Here is a 15694-nt window from a genome sequence, read left to right as displayed (position 1 = left end):
TTACAAAAACTATCAGGTCGGCGAGAAAGTTTTTTTGAAAACGAACAGACGCCTAGGTAACAAGCTCTCACCACTTTGTTCAGAAGAGGTTGTTGAAGCGGACCTGGGGACAACGGTCCTAATTAAAGGGAGAGTGGTCCATAAGGACAACCTGCGTTAACCATCTTCGCTAGACTCTCCAACCTAATTTTCGCATTTTCTATACTTTTTAGGTTAATAAAGTACATCCTATTTCTGACACTAACGGCTGTTAGGACGGACGCGACTATAAGACTAAATGACTATACGAACGCAGACTACATACCAATAGAAGACGGTAACATCATAGTGTGGGAGTCCTATGGGTACTTACAGCACGCGACTAACATGACGTCATACGAAGACTACGCTGACCAGACGGAGACACTAACTAAGACATTCACTGACGACCACCGGATACCGGTAATAAAGACGGACCTCGGACATATTCGCAAGTTGGTAGTTACCCTTAAGTTCCACCATAGGGCTGCTAGGAGTCTCAACATACTCGGGACAGCCTTAAAGGTTGTTGCGGGCACTCCCGACTTCAATGATTGGGAGCAAGTAAAATTCAATCAAACATTAATGAAAGCGGACGAGGGACAGACAGAGCTAAATATCAAGTTTCAAGAACGTCTAAACGAACTCGCTAACGCGATGAATCAAATCCAGAAATTCGAGTCAGATAAAGAAACACACCTTTTGGAAATCATCTTAGCAAAAAACAGAATCGTCATCACAGATTTGGAAAACATATTAATGGGCCTAACCCTAGCAAAGTTAAACATTGTAAGTCCAGCAATCCTTGATAACTCCGACATTGGCGAATTTAAAGACAAGCAGCCTATTAATGTTAGCTTAATAGAGTTATTAGAAGTATCTAGTATTAGTGTTTTTCAAACCCCAGACATCCTCCACTTCCTCATTAAATTCCCTAAACCTAAGTTTACATGTAAGCAAATTACGGTCAACGTCACGACACACCAAAATCGACTAAGTCTACCACTCCTCCACGCACTAAGCTTGACGAACCTCCAGCACATCGGAACACTTCGGGATAAGCTTACCATGGGCTCCTTCATTAACTACGCTTTCGCACTACTCGCCGCCCTTCTGCTGTGCTCCACTGTCTGGCTTGGATACTGCCATCTTAAAACCAATAGCCATGCAGTCTCTGGAATCCTTGGCGACGTAGAAGCTGAAGGTCACCGGGACGGCGACCACTTAAAAGGGGGAATAGTTAACACATCCATTTCCCATAAGGCAAATTCGCGGAGTTGCAGGCCGCATCCGGTGGCCAACACGCGCAACGGCGAATCTGGTGACCAAGCACTCCGAGGGCAATTGCCCGGAGTCCGTCGCCCGGCAACAAGTTGCTGACCCGGCACTTTACCAACAGTGCCGGGAACATTCGGGCGGCGCATGATCGACATGCGCCGGATACCAAGTGCTGACCAGGCATCTTGGCGGCAGCGCTGCGGCTACCCAAAGACTACAAGCCGCGGCCGCCGTAGACCTTTAAGTTAGTTTTAAATCATAACTCCACATCCGTAGCTGTGCAATTTAATAAACCGCTGTTACAATAATTTCATATCTTACCCTAGCGGGTCAAGATCAATAAACAGAATTGAAACCAAACTCGTCTCCTTTATTACCATTGCCTTCACAGGCGATCGGGAAACAGGTAGTAACCAATGTAAATATAATTTATATAGCAGTGAGAGTATATAGAAGACTATATGCAAAGTTTCATTCAGATAGCTTTAAAACTGAGGGACTAGTTTGCGTAGAAACGGACAGACGGACGGACGGACAGACGGACATGGCTAGATCGACTCGGCTGTTGATGCTGATCATAAATATATATACTTTATAGGGTCGGAAAGGTCTCCTTCACTGCGTTGCAAACTTCTGACTGAAATTATAATACCCTGCAAGGGTATAAAAATCATAACTTCTGTAAACCATTGAAATTTTCATATTGTGCGCCTTAGTGTGACCAGCTATTGTAGAGTTATCGATAGGAGACCGATCGTAGATTTAAGTTGGATTTTGTAAAAAAAAAGGACGGTCACTTTGGACCTTGGTAAAATGGAAGAACAACGTGTTTTGGATCGGAGAAAAAGAAATCGTGTTGGAAATATTATTTGAAAAGAACCTAGGAGTTTACAAATCAGGTGTGGGGTTCGCCCAAAACATTATTTCGTGATGAAATACGCAGATATACTGAACCTGACGATGGAGGAGTTATCTAAATGGCTTTCTGAGAAGCACGTGCCGTTGACCGGGAATGAGAACATTCACAAGTTGCGGGGAATGGTAAAGGCTATGGTTGTCGACCAGGATGATGCCGCCTTGATGGAAGCCGGAGAGCTGAACGACGGCAGAGCGGAGAGCGTCGTGGGAAAGGAGGATCGAGGGCCAAACGAGATGGCCGAAATCATGAAGCAGATGACGCTATATACAGCACGAAAGGATCTCGTGGAGTTGAAGGCGAAGGTTGCCGCCTTGGAAGGCAATTCACTGGACTGCAAGCCCTTAGTTGATGTCAGGGACCTTGAGGCTAGTTTGCGAAAATTTTTTGGAGACGATAACATGTCTGTGCACGTTTGAATTCGTGACTTCGAGCTTGCTGCAGTTACGCACGGATTAAGCAGCTCTCAACGTTGACTGTTGGGCAATCAAATGCTGGAGGGTTCGGCCCGCTCATACGCGATGTTCGAGAAACCCGCTACTTGGAAGGAGCTAAGCGAAAATCTACACATGCCGGAGGAGATGTCGAAAGCCGACCGGAGGGAGCTTGTTTTCATTGTTTCGAGACTGGACACCAATATCGGCGGTGCCCTAAGCGTGTGCGAACAGCTGCCCTCAGTACTGGTGACGGGCAAGACGAGAAGGAAGACGACGACGACGCCATTGATGGAAATTCATACATTCAATTAATACCGGAAGCCCCGTGAGTTTTGTTAGTAGAGGAGTTATTCCACAAGCAGTAAAGAATGAACACCTAGTAAAGAGCAGTTTTCGCGGCCTAAGCGGCAAAAATATTTTGATATTTGGAAAAACTAAGATTGTCCTTTTGTTTCAAGAAGAATATTACGGTTTGAAGCTTTTGTTACTCCTAATTATACCCTTGCAGGGTATTATAATTTCAGTCAGAAGTTTGCAACGCAGTGAAGGAGTCCTTTCCGACCCTATAAAGTATATATATTCTTGATCAGCATCAACAGCCGAGTCGATCTAGCCATGTCCGTCTGTCCGTCCGTCGGTCCGTTTCTACGCAAACTAGTCCCTCAGTTTTAAAGCTATCCGAATGAAACTTTGCATATAGTCTTCTATATACTCTCACTGCTATATATGTCGGAACGGGCCGGATCGGACGACTATATCATATAGCTGCCATACAAATGTTCGATAAATTTTTAGATATAGCCATTTTATATTATTCCAGAATTTTGGTAAAAATTTTATGAAAATCGGACCACTATATCTTATAGCTGCCATAGGAACGATCGGGAAATTAATCAAAAAAATTATAACTTCGTTGTTTTTTTAACATATTTTCATCTACTTTGAGACATGAGCTTTTAGTATTATTTCAGAATTTTGGTAACAATATTATGAAAATCGGATAACTATATCATATAGCTGCCATAGAAGCGATCCGTAGATGTAGCGAAAATGTAGAGCTGGGAATGTATAACTTTAACTGTCAAACTGTCAACATAATAAGTATAGGTAAAATGTTATGTCTGTTTAGTGTCTGTTTTCGGCATTATAATTTATAATATAAATATGAAAACCAATCTGCAAGGGTATACAAACTTCGGCGTACCGAAGTTAGCTTCCTTTCTTGTTTTATTTTACTTAAGTTAGTCAAACGTAAAAATGTTATGAAAACAGATCTTAATAAGTTAAAACTATTGCATTATTTACCGATTTAATTTGTGCATCCCTATTTACTAGTACCTATAAGTTAGATAACAACATAATGACAAGTAGAGAATATTATTTACGTGTAAACGCACCTGCAACCCCGGCAAAGCCTCAGATCTTTCAGGAATGGATGCAAGAGTTCCCAAATTGTAGGGTATCGAATGAAGATGACGTAGTTAAGGTAGGCAGTGAGTTTGGTGGTGCCTCAATGCGAGAGTGTCGTGAAATAATACATATTATTGTGCCCCCAGGAGGTTGTAATATCGTGAGAGAGAGATAGTTTCCGAAACCGTTAATGATCTTTTAGCCAATAGAATCATCCGACCTAGAAATTCGCCATATGCTTCAGCCGTGGTTTTAGTTAAGAAAAAAAAAGATGGAAATGTGAGAATGTGTTTTGACTACCGTGGATGGAATAAGAAGACCGCTAGAGATAATTTTCCGTTACCCCTTATTGAAGACTGTTTAGAATACCTTGGAGGTAAATCCGTGTTCTCCGTTATTGACCTTAAGAGTGGCTTTCACTACATAGGTGTTGAAGAAGAGTCTGTAAAATATACCGCCTTCGTGACTCCGGACGAGCAGTTTGAATACTTGAGGATGCCTTTTGGACTTAAAAATGGTCCCGCTGTTTTCCAAAGATTTATTTCCGACGCCTTGAGAGACTTTGTAAGAAACCGACAGATTGGTTATATGGACGATATTATTTTAGCATCGTATTCCGTAGAAGAGCATAAACCCTTTTTAATAGTAACCGACTGTAGTTCCTTGGTTCAAACCTTAAGTAAAAGTCTATAAATCCCCGTATTGCCCGTTGGTCCCTTGAGTTAGAAAGTTTTAATTATTCGATAGCCATAGGCCAGGCTCAAACATGGCCCATGTAGATGCGCTTAGTAGGCAAACAGAGATGCTGAGAGAAATGGAAGGAATTTCTGATCCGTGTCCGCTTCCCTCAAGAGATGTTGTACCTTTTGGACCTTGCAGCCCTATTCAACCTTGTGTTTCCTTTGAGCCTTGTAGAATTGATAAACCTTGTGTAGTTTCTGAACCTGTAAAATCTTGTGAGCCTTGTTAAATTGTAAACCTTGTAAACCTTGTCGATCTACTGATTCTTGCGAACCAAGGAAACATGATGTACCGTGTGGTCGTGAGAAAAGTGTTAAATCCGTTAGATTTGCCCCTGAGGTTGAAGAGATTGTTGGAATTGTAGATGCGTCCCCCTATGATATTGATTTACTTTTGCAGACCGAGCAGATAAGAGATCCGGAAATCCGTCGAGTGCGAGAGAAGTTAGAGATTGGCGAAATTGAAAATTTCGTGTTGTTAGATGGGATAGTGTATAGAGCGAAGGATAGTGAGAAACTGTGTATGTATGTTCCGAGCCGAATGCAAGAAGATCTAATTAGAACATTTCATAAGTTGGGCCATTTTGCGACCGATAAGTGTGTGAATGAACTGAGAGAAAAATTTTTTTTTTCCCTGGTATGAGGAGTAAGGTCGATCTATTTATAAAGAACTGCTTAACCGTGTTGAATTCGCTATAAACAACTCCGTTCAGTGTAGTACCGGAAAGACCCCTAGTTCCTTGTTATTTGGTTGTGAACAACGTGGTCCAGTGGTGGATGAGCTCACCGAGTATTTGGAAGAAAATTTGATCAGGAGAAACCGTGATGTTTGGATACCGTAAGGGACGAAGCACTTGAGAATATACGTCAATCACAGGTCCGAAATAAAACCGCATACGGCTTAAGGCATAAGGCACCTACGTTGTACAAGGCGATGATTTTGTTGCTATTCGTAACGTTGATGTGACCCCAGGGCATTGTAAGAAGTTTGCACCCAAGTATCGTGGCCCATATAGAGTAAACCGAGTTTTTCGGAACGACCGTTATGAGATTACAGATATAGACAATTGTCAGCTTACACAACTCCCATATAAGGGAATCCTTGAGGCTGCTAGGCTAAAACCGTGGTTGCAAGTGTGTAATAAAACCATAGGAATGTGTGTATGATCGAGGTCGATCAAATGTCAGGTTGCCCGAATGTAAAGCCCTGAAATTTTCATATTGTGCGCCTTAGTGTGACCAGCTATTGTAGAGTTATCGATAGGAGACCGATCGTAGATTTAAGTTGGATTTTGTAAAACAAAAAGGACGGTCACTTAGGACCTTGGTATAATGGAAGAACAACGTGTTTTGGATCAGAGAAAAAGAAATCGTGTTTAATAAAAGCAATCCGTTGGAAATATTATTTGAAAAGAACCTAGGAGTTTACACTTCGTTGTTTTTCAACGTAATTTAATCTATTTTGAGACATGAGCTTCTGGTATTATTTCAGAATCTTGGTATAAATTTATGAAAATCGGACGACTATATCTTACAGCTGCCATAGGAACGATAGGGAAAGTAATAGAAAAAAAATTATAACTTCGTTGTTTTTCAACGTATTTTCATCTACTCTGAGATGACTTTTTTTTTTTTTATTATTTCAGAATTTAGGTATAAGTTTTATGAAAATCGGACAACTATATAGCTGCCATAGAAACGATCGATAGATGTAAAGAAAATATAAAGCTGGGAATTTAAAACTGTAACAGCCAATCTGTAAACATAATAAAAATAGGTAAAATGTTTTGTGTGTGTTGTCAGCATTTAAATCTATAATATAAATATGAAAACCAATCTGCAAGGGTATACAAACTTCGGCGTTCCAAAGTTAGCTTCCTTTCTTGTTAGGTTTGTTTTTGGTTTTCATAATATCGAAGCCGCCTAGAGACTTCAAGTACTGCAGTACTGCAGAACACTACACATATGTATATGTATGTAGGTCGATGCTTTGCTTTAGACATGGCCAGAATATTTATGTTTGACCTAAATATGTGGATCTAATTACAAGGCATAGCTTTGGTCGGCTAAACCCTCCAAAGCAAGAATTTTCGGTCTTCGGGTCTGCCTTGCTTCTACTAATTCTACTTGCATTTTGAGTTGACTGCTGTTGCATTCAGAAGTTAAAGTTGCCTACAAATTAAATATTATAAGGTATGTGGAAGTTATTTGAAGTCAATAAATAAAATAAATTGCTGAATTGATGTTAAATATGGATGCAACTTCAACCTAGACGGTGTGAATGGGATTTACGTACGTACATATTTTTAATAAGTTACGGACTTCGTTTTTATTCAGTGTACATATGTTGCTATGTACATACTTATGTATACAATATATTTGTGCAAAGTACTGAAATGTACAATTTGATTTGAAAATATTTATATATGTATTCACATACATACATATGTACCCTGCAGTACCACATTTCATCAATAGGCCTTTTCATCAACATTTCATCAACGCGCCGACTGCGACGCCGGCAGAATCGACGCTCGGCCGACTGCTACTTGAACCCGAACTCCTTTCGGAGACCCGAACTCCCTTCGAGTCCGATTTGTCTGTGCATGTAAAAAAAAAACAAAAACAATTTTCATGGGCTTCGTTTTTCGAAGTCCGAAACAAAGTAGAAGACGCAAGTAAAATGATTCTCGAAGGTTCGACTCCATATTTTCGGTTTCGTCTTGCTTCTTCTTATTCCCTTTGCATTAGAAGTTGAAGTGCTCTGCACTGCAGAAGTGTCGTGTGTTTCATTAATTAATAAATAAATTATTAAATAAATTCGTTCCGGGCCTTATTGGAATTGTTGAAAATACCAAAAGTCACACTGTTTAAAATACTAAAAAGAAGGTCACACTTATCTCAGAACGTTTTTGGTTTCCTGTCGTATGCTCATGCGTACCCGAATTAATTGTTTGAAGAAAACGAGAGCGTGCGGTTGTGAACGGTTGTGAAATAAAGAAGTTTAATTAACTAAATCGACAATTAAAGTGTTTTTACTATTTGGCAAATCTGGCTGGCGGCTTCTTAGAGTTTGTATAAACTCTGTTTTATATAAATCTCATAGGAATATATAAAAAGGTGACTAATGTGATTGTTTTTAATTAAATAAAAGTCTATGTGTATTATTTTATTTATTATATATTATATTATTTTTTTCTTTTCGGACTGCAGTAATGCCCAACATATTGAAACAAGGATCTTTTGGGTAAATTCTATTTAATTGTATTATTATGTATTCCCTTGATTAATTATTATTTTTTTGTAGATGCAATTGCCCAAGTGGATAGAACTGAGCCTCCAGAGAAGTTACTGCGCAAAAAATTTGGTCTACGTCAATAAAAAGCGGAAAACCGAGGAGCAAACAGACCTTGAGGCCTTTCGATATATGAATTTAATGTTAATTGTATATATTTGTCTTTTAATTTTAGTATACAATAAAAAATAACAATAAAATTTTATGAATTTTTCTATTATATTTGAATTAAATTATTAAAAGGCGGAATTATTGATAAAATACTGATGAAAGGCTGATGAAATGTTGATGAAATACTGATGATTCATCGACATTTCATCAGTAATTCATCAACAAATCATAAACATTTCATCAGTATTTCATCAACATTTCATCAGCCTTTCGTCAGTATTTCATCAACATTTCATCAATAATTCATCAGCCTTTCATCAGTAATTCATCAGTATTTCATCAGTATTTCATCAGTATTTTATCAGTATTTCATCAGCCTTTCATTAGTATTTCATCAACATTTCATCAGCCTTTCATCAGTATTTCATCAATAATTCATCGATGAAATGATGCTTAAATGTTGATGAATTGCTGTTGATGACAGCCTATGACATGCCCATGTTAAATTCATCAGTAATTTGTATGGCAATTCATCGATGAATCATCAACAAAACGCTTCGGTTATTGATGAAACGTTGATGAAATGTTGATGAATGGTACTGCAGGGTACATACATACAGTTTGTCAAGAAATTCTTTGCAAAATGATAAACGACACAGAATTTATTTTTTTAACTTGAAATTTATCAACAAAAACTAATTTTTTCCTTAATTTTTTCTTTTAATATTATAAAATGATGTTTTAGCTATTAATATGCATAAGAAAAAATAAAATATCTTTATTAATCATCACAAAAAACAACAAAAACAAAATAACCGCAAGTATTCCGTTGTCAAAAATTTCTTTGCAAAATGCAAACACAAGTTAAGGGGATTCCCAGAATATGGCAACGCTGCATCATTTTCGAGAAAAATGGACGCGTGCCACTTCGGAGGGATCTTAGCTTTTGTTTTCGTGAAGAAGTTCGTTTGGAAAACTTTGCAGTTGATTAGAGTGAGCGTTTTTGAACATGCCTGGCAAACGAGTTGATGAAAACACAATACAGTTGGTTTACTATAACCATTATAAGTGCAAATCGGCCAAGGAACTTTCTGAAATGTTTAATATTAAACTGAGAACGGTTTACAATATAATAAATCGTGCAGAGAAGACATTAAAAATGATTGCGGTAAAAAACGAGCCATGAGACAGTGCGAAAAGTTTTAAATGCACACAAGTACTCATCACATGTAGCCAGAAAGAAGCCTATGCTTTCGGCTATAAATATTGAAAGGCGGCTTAATTTTTCGATTGCCCACATTAACCAGCCTTCCGAGTATTGGGATGATGTAATTTTTTGTGACGAGACGAAGATAATGCTCTATACCAGCGATGGGCACGAGATCTAACGGTTTGAGCAGCAGCTCGCTGAAAAAAAAAACAACAACAACCCCCAGCGTTGCGAAGCGTCGCACCCACGCGACACACAGAATGTGCGAGCCGAGAAAATACACTGACAAAAACTTTTTAAGTAGATCAATATCTTCAGCCATTTTGGCGTGCATTCATGTCCGCCTAAGAAAAACGACTGTAAAAAAAAACCAATCTTTTTTCTTTAGTGCAGAAGTCAACGCCAGCCACGCAGGTCCCTTTAAAATTGTTTTTGTTTTTGGGACGATGTGCGAGTTCGGTCGCTTATGTTTTGTTGTTGCAAACTCGGGATCGCGGGGATGTGCTCGCTACCTGCGCCAAAGGACAGTGTGGTTGTTTTTGTAAATCTTCACGGTTCGCTGATCGCGAGGACCGACTGGAATTGTGCGACTTGCTGGCGCCTCCGAAAAAAGATAACGGTTTGAGCAGTGTGAGCAAATTGAGCCACGGCGTGCCCATCGCTGCTCTATACTCATGACGGCCCCACAAAAGTTTGGAGAAAGGCAAATACAGCTTTCCAGCAAAAGAATATTATACCAACTGTGAAATTTGGCAAGCTGTCTGTTATGGTATGGGGTTGCATATCATCCCAAGGCGTTGGAGAGCTGCGGATTTTTAACGAAATTATGACAAAGGAGTTTTATTTGGACATTCTTAAAAATGAATTGTCAAAAAGCGCGAACAAATTTGGCTTCATTGATCCCCAAAACCCAAATAAACTGAAATACAAGCTGTACCAGGACAACGATCCTAAACACAAATCGCTTCTGTGCAGGACATGGTTGCTTTACAACTGCAGCAAGGTCATCGATACTCCTGCCCAAAGCCCGGACTTAAATCATATAGAAAATTTGTGGGCTTTATTGAAGAAGAAAGTGGCTAAACGGGCTCCAACAAATAAGAGTGCTTTAATTAAAGCCATCCAGGAGGAATGGGAGAAAATACCTCAGTATTATGACCTAAAAGGTCTTATAAATTCGATGTCGCGACGTCTCCATGCTGTTATGGATGCAAAAGGACTCCATACCAAATATTAACCAAATTTGTTAAGGGGGGATATACATGTAAACCAAAATTTTTTGGGCAAATTTTTTTTTTGGTTTAAAAAATAGTTTATTATTTAAAGAATATAGTGTGTAAGTTTCATTATCGAATTCCAACTCTAAGTGCCTCAAATCAAGTATGCACGCAAGGTTCACAAGGGTTAACGTGGGCGCATTAAAAACTTTAAACGTCTTTTTCTCAGCTTCTAATTTTTGCACTTCTACCTATGCTATGGACACGATTCACAAAAAACTATGTAACATATCGGAGTGAATCAAAAATTATTATGATCAGCATGAAATTATCTTCTATTTGAACCTACATGGTTGTTATAAAACTGAGTATTACTATTTTTTAAGAGGGTGGGAAGTGAAAACTGATAACCTGAAAATGGCATTTTTTCCTTCAAATCAAAATTTATTTTATTTGTCTTGATTTTTTTTTTTGGTTTTTTAGGTTCAAATATAAGATACAGGTGTAATGAATACAAAAAAATATAGTTTAAGGATTTCGGACAGGAATTACGAGCTCTATCGTGTCCATAGCACGGCAACTCAAAGCTCAAGGCGCTACGGCATATGTTCCATAAGTCCGCCATTTTGTAAAATATTGTTTATAACTAATATTTTTTATCATCTCTGATTCTACTTTAAACTATATCCAAAGTTTCACGACGATTGCTTGACTATTTCTTATAAAAAAAATTCACGAAAAATGGCCAAATTTTGACCGCTTACATGTATATCCCCCCTTAAATAGTTTTTAAGTTATAAGTATAAATTCACGAAGTGCCTGAAAATTGCAAACAATTAATTGACAACCTAATAATTGCAATGTTTACGTTATTGTTATATTTTACTATGTTCTAAGTTGAAATATTAAATTTTTGTTTCTTATATTAATAACTATCACTTATCCTAAACATAATGTAAAAGAAAAATGAAACATTTTCTCGTTTTTGTTAATAAATTTTAAGTTTAAACCCAAATTTTATGGGAATTTTTCGTTTTGCAAAGAATTTCTTGACAAACTGTATGTAAGTTAACAACCAACTCCCAGCTTAGGCTGAGCAGGCCAGTTCTTATTTACTTTATTAATATTAATCATTTATCATGTTTATCATTCTCTAGTATTAATCACTTTTTATTATTATTAATATTATTATTACACTTCTCCCTCATGCATGGTCCACCCTAAATTGGGTCCGCCTTATTGGCCCTAGAGCTGAGCCAGCACATTGTGCCATTCCGAGCCGTGGCTCCTTTTCATTGGCTGACAGCGATCGTATGACTTCTGCAAAATGGGCAAGGTCAGCGGTCTGCCACGGGCAACCGGCTATGCATGAGCTTTTGTTCAATCTTAAGTTTTAGTTTTAACTTGGATTTGAAATAAAGAGCACCAGCTCGATCATAAAAACTCCGGCCTTAGCCGTTACATTATTCTGATTATTGAATTTGGTTATCGTGCCTTAAGGGGGCACATCTTAGTAACTGGCCAAAAAAAGCCGATTTTCAAGATTTTTTTTTGGCCAAATGAAAAAAGCAAATCGAAAAATTTTAAAGTAGGTTTTATAATGTTATATGTAAAGTACAAAATACATTTTTTTGGAATAAATCGAAAACAAAATGGCGGCTGTGCAGCATTTCTTCGTAGGCCCTATTTTTTTGAAAGGGGTCTATGGCCGGAAACCTAACGTCCTTAATTTTTAATCTAGAACAAAAAATCAAATTTTGTTAGTTTCTGTATCTCAACCGCTATCGACACACGTAGGATTTTTTCGATATTTTGATTTTTAGCAAAATGGTGAGTGATTAAATAAGTTCAATTTTCATGAAAAAAAACGTCACAAAATTGTTGATAAAAAAAAAAGTAAGCAAAAAAAAAAAAAAAAAATCCTACGTGTCGATAGCCATAGGTATTTTGCATATACAGTCAAAATTTCAGATCGATCGGTTAAGATTTGTTTGAATTAGGTTTCCGGCCAACTCAAAAAAAGTGGTTTTGAGAAAAACGCGTTTAAAGTTTTAAAATCGTATATGATTACATGTGAGGCATCGCCGCAGAATAGAAAATTTCGACACTTAGAAACTTTTGCCGGACTCTATCTTTTGATATGTTATTTTTTAGACCCTAAAGTATTTTTTAAGCAAAAAAAAATTTTTTCGATTTTTTTAACAAAAGTTACTCAGATGTCCCCCCTTAAGGGCCGTGACAACGGAGATAAGTATCTCCCACCGTATACTTCAGAAGAAGCAAAGGAGTCAAAGCGACCACCCGACTCCCCAGTGGCTGCCAATCTTGGTGGTCACCAATACTCAACCAGCGGCAGTACCCTACTGCCAGCCCCTCACGGATTTATTACCTACCGGCTCTACCCCTGCCGCGGAGGATCCGCCAGCCGGCACGGACAATTAAACAATTTGTATTTAATTCACATATAGCATTAGTTCCTTGAAGGACCCAGCAGCAGGCAGACCCCCGTGACACGAACTTATTTATTTTTAAATATGCAAAAATATTTAATGCTATCAAAATAATGAACATATGTATGTACAAAAAATTTGTAATCTACATACATATGTATGTATAAATAAATAAGGAATAAATTACTTCGAATTTTTTTTTGTATTTTCTATAGGTTTTTATCTGGGATTATTCGCTGATTCCGCCCGGAATTCTTCTGTAATTCGAACTTTGAATATCAGGCTTGATACCCATGCTGTGAAACAAATTCCGGGCAAAAATTTGGCCCTAGTGCTTAAAATCTGACAGAAATCCTACAGACAGGTACTGACGGGTGTTTACAGTATTAACATGGATGCCAGAAGCTTGACCAAAAAACGAAATCTGCTGCTTCTACATATGTACATAAGTTTGTACATCTATTCAGCTGGCTGACTTTGCGATTACTAATTACGTTCTGTTTAGCATTTAATAGTTATTAGGTCGGCGGTCATATATAAATATTTACTTGAACCATAACAGCAATTCGAAGGTGGTCTTTGCCAATAGAAGATTTACATCCTTTGCAAGACGCACGTCCAGTTCTGGCATACTCTGCCATATACGGTAGTTCCATTTCCATACCTTTACCGGCGAATTAACTAAATGAACATAGATAAAACTATTTGAGAAGAGAGAAAATCAATTTGAATATAATACATTCAGCTCTTTTCGATCAATCGATCATTAATATTGGTTTAAACGAATCGATGTATCGTAACCGTGTCCAACTTATGTTCCACCATTACTAATAACCTCTTCCCACAGAGATCTAAACACCATCCTTAAAAAGGATTATACTAATATGACATTAGCGCATTAATTAGAGATTTCATTAAAAATTTGACAGCGCTATAGCGTTTTACATAAGTGCGACCAAGATGACTATAATAGGGACTTCCCCCACACTGTCACAGCGCATTCACCGTCCGTTGAACTAACTGCCCATAAGGTTTTGCCGTTCCGAATTTTCTCAAATGGACCGCGGTTAAAACGCATTAAAATCTAACCACCGTTTGTTTGGCGATAGTTAGGCGATAGTTTTTCGGTGCAACTCTGATTTCTTCTTCTTATACTGTCTTCCCACACAGCACATTTGTGAGGAACGTTTGGGATTTTTAACAAATGTGAAACTCGTGTTCCCACACAACATCAAAGCACATTCAACATCCGAACAGCTGATCGATCAGCTGTGGCTCATGAAAACGTAATAGGGTCTTCCCACACACCGTCAAAGCGCATCTGGCATCCGTTGAACAAACGGTCCATAAGGTTTTGCCGATCCGAATTTTCTCAATTGGCCCTGCATCAAAGCGCATCTAAATGTAACGACCGTTTGTTTGGCGATAGTTAGGCGATAGATTTTCGGTGCAACTCTGAAAATTTGACCAACACTACGAAAGTGTATACACACTTGGCGAGAAACAAACGAGATTTGGAATTTAAAATGTGGCGCCAAAGCTACAAGCATGCCCAAAATAGTTGTTGGCGTTTTTTCTGTATATTCTTGCACCAATAGGTCCCCAATTGTTACTATTTAATATAAACCGCCTGCCTCTACCTTATTTTGAAGATTTTGGATGCCTATACCACCTATAGACACTTTTTGGGGAATTTGCTCTTTGTTAGAGAAAAATCATTAGAAAAACTAAAATTCCCTGTCATTTAATTCATTTAAATTTATTGCGGATAAATTCTGACGCAATCTGTGCCTTTTTCTGTTGTACAACAGCCAAAATAGTTGGTAAATGCTCCATTTCAAATTTGCAACTGCCAATTCGACAGCCTTTGTTTACGTTTTCATGAGCCACAGCTGATCGATCAGCTGTTCGGATGCAGATGCACTTTGATGCAGCTCTGTGGGAACACGAGTTTCGCATCTGCGAAAAATCCCAAACGTTCCTCACAGATGCGCTGTGTGGGAAGACAGTATAAACAAAGGCTGTCGAATTGGCAGTTGCAAATTTGAAATGGAGCATTTACCAACTATTTTGGCTGTTGTACAACAGCAAAAGGCACAGATTGCGTCAGAATTTATCCGCACTAAATTTAAATGAATTAAATGACAAGGAATTTTAGTTTTTCTAATGATTTTTCTCTAACAAAGAGCAAATTCCCCGAAGAGTGTCTATATAGTATAGGTATAGTGGTATAGGCATCCAAAATCTTTAAAATAAGGTAGAGGTTGGCGGTTTATATTAAATAGTAACAATTGGGGACGCATTGGGGCAAGAATATACAGAAAAAACGCTAACAACTATGTTGGGCATGGTTGTAGCTTTGGCGCCACGTTTTAAATTCAATATCTCATTTGTTCCTCGCGAAGTTTGTTTACATTTTCATGGTGAATGGTCAAATTAAGAAGAAGAATCAGAGTTGCGCCGAAAAACTATCGCCAAACAAACCGTGTTTAGATTTTAATGTGTTCTAACGGCGGTCCATTTGGGAAAATTCGGAACGGCAAAACTTTATGGACCGTTTGTTCAATGGATGTTGAATGTGCTTTAATGTTGTGTGGGAAGACCCTATAAAG

At 38.2% G+C, this 15694-nt stretch overlaps 1 protein-coding gene and 1 long non-coding RNA gene across 4 annotated transcripts in view; one reads left to right on the top strand and one right to left on the bottom strand.

The window, feature by feature from the left end:
- The window catches only part of Parp1 (Poly-(ADP-ribose) polymerase), a 152796-nt gene extending 138946 nt beyond the window's left edge, over positions 1-13850 (bottom strand). For all 3 annotated transcript variants that reach the window (XM_041776398.2, XM_041776399.2, XM_041776401.2), the window contains exon 1: positions 13631-13850. In XM_041776398.2, the coding sequence (XP_041632332.1) occupies positions 13631-13744 (114 nt within the window). In that variant the 5' untranslated portion in view covers positions 13745-13850. The remainder of the gene's footprint in view (positions 1-13630) is intronic.
- Positions 7737-8262, top strand: LOC138928663 (uncharacterized). Its single transcript, XR_011445057.1, has 3 exons — positions 7737-7919; positions 8013-8046; positions 8107-8262. It is a non-coding gene; the product is annotated as an uncharacterized lncRNA (long non-coding RNA).
- Positions 13851-15694: the final 1844 nt, after the last annotated feature.

The sequence above is a fragment of the Drosophila kikkawai genome, chromosome 3L, assembly GCF_030179895.1.
Source record: "Drosophila kikkawai strain 14028-0561.14 chromosome 3L, DkikHiC1v2, whole genome shotgun sequence".
In the NCBI taxonomy this organism is placed as follows: Eukaryota; Metazoa; Arthropoda; class Insecta; order Diptera; family Drosophilidae; genus Drosophila; species Drosophila kikkawai.
This window is presented reverse-complemented; position numbering and strand designations above follow the sequence as displayed.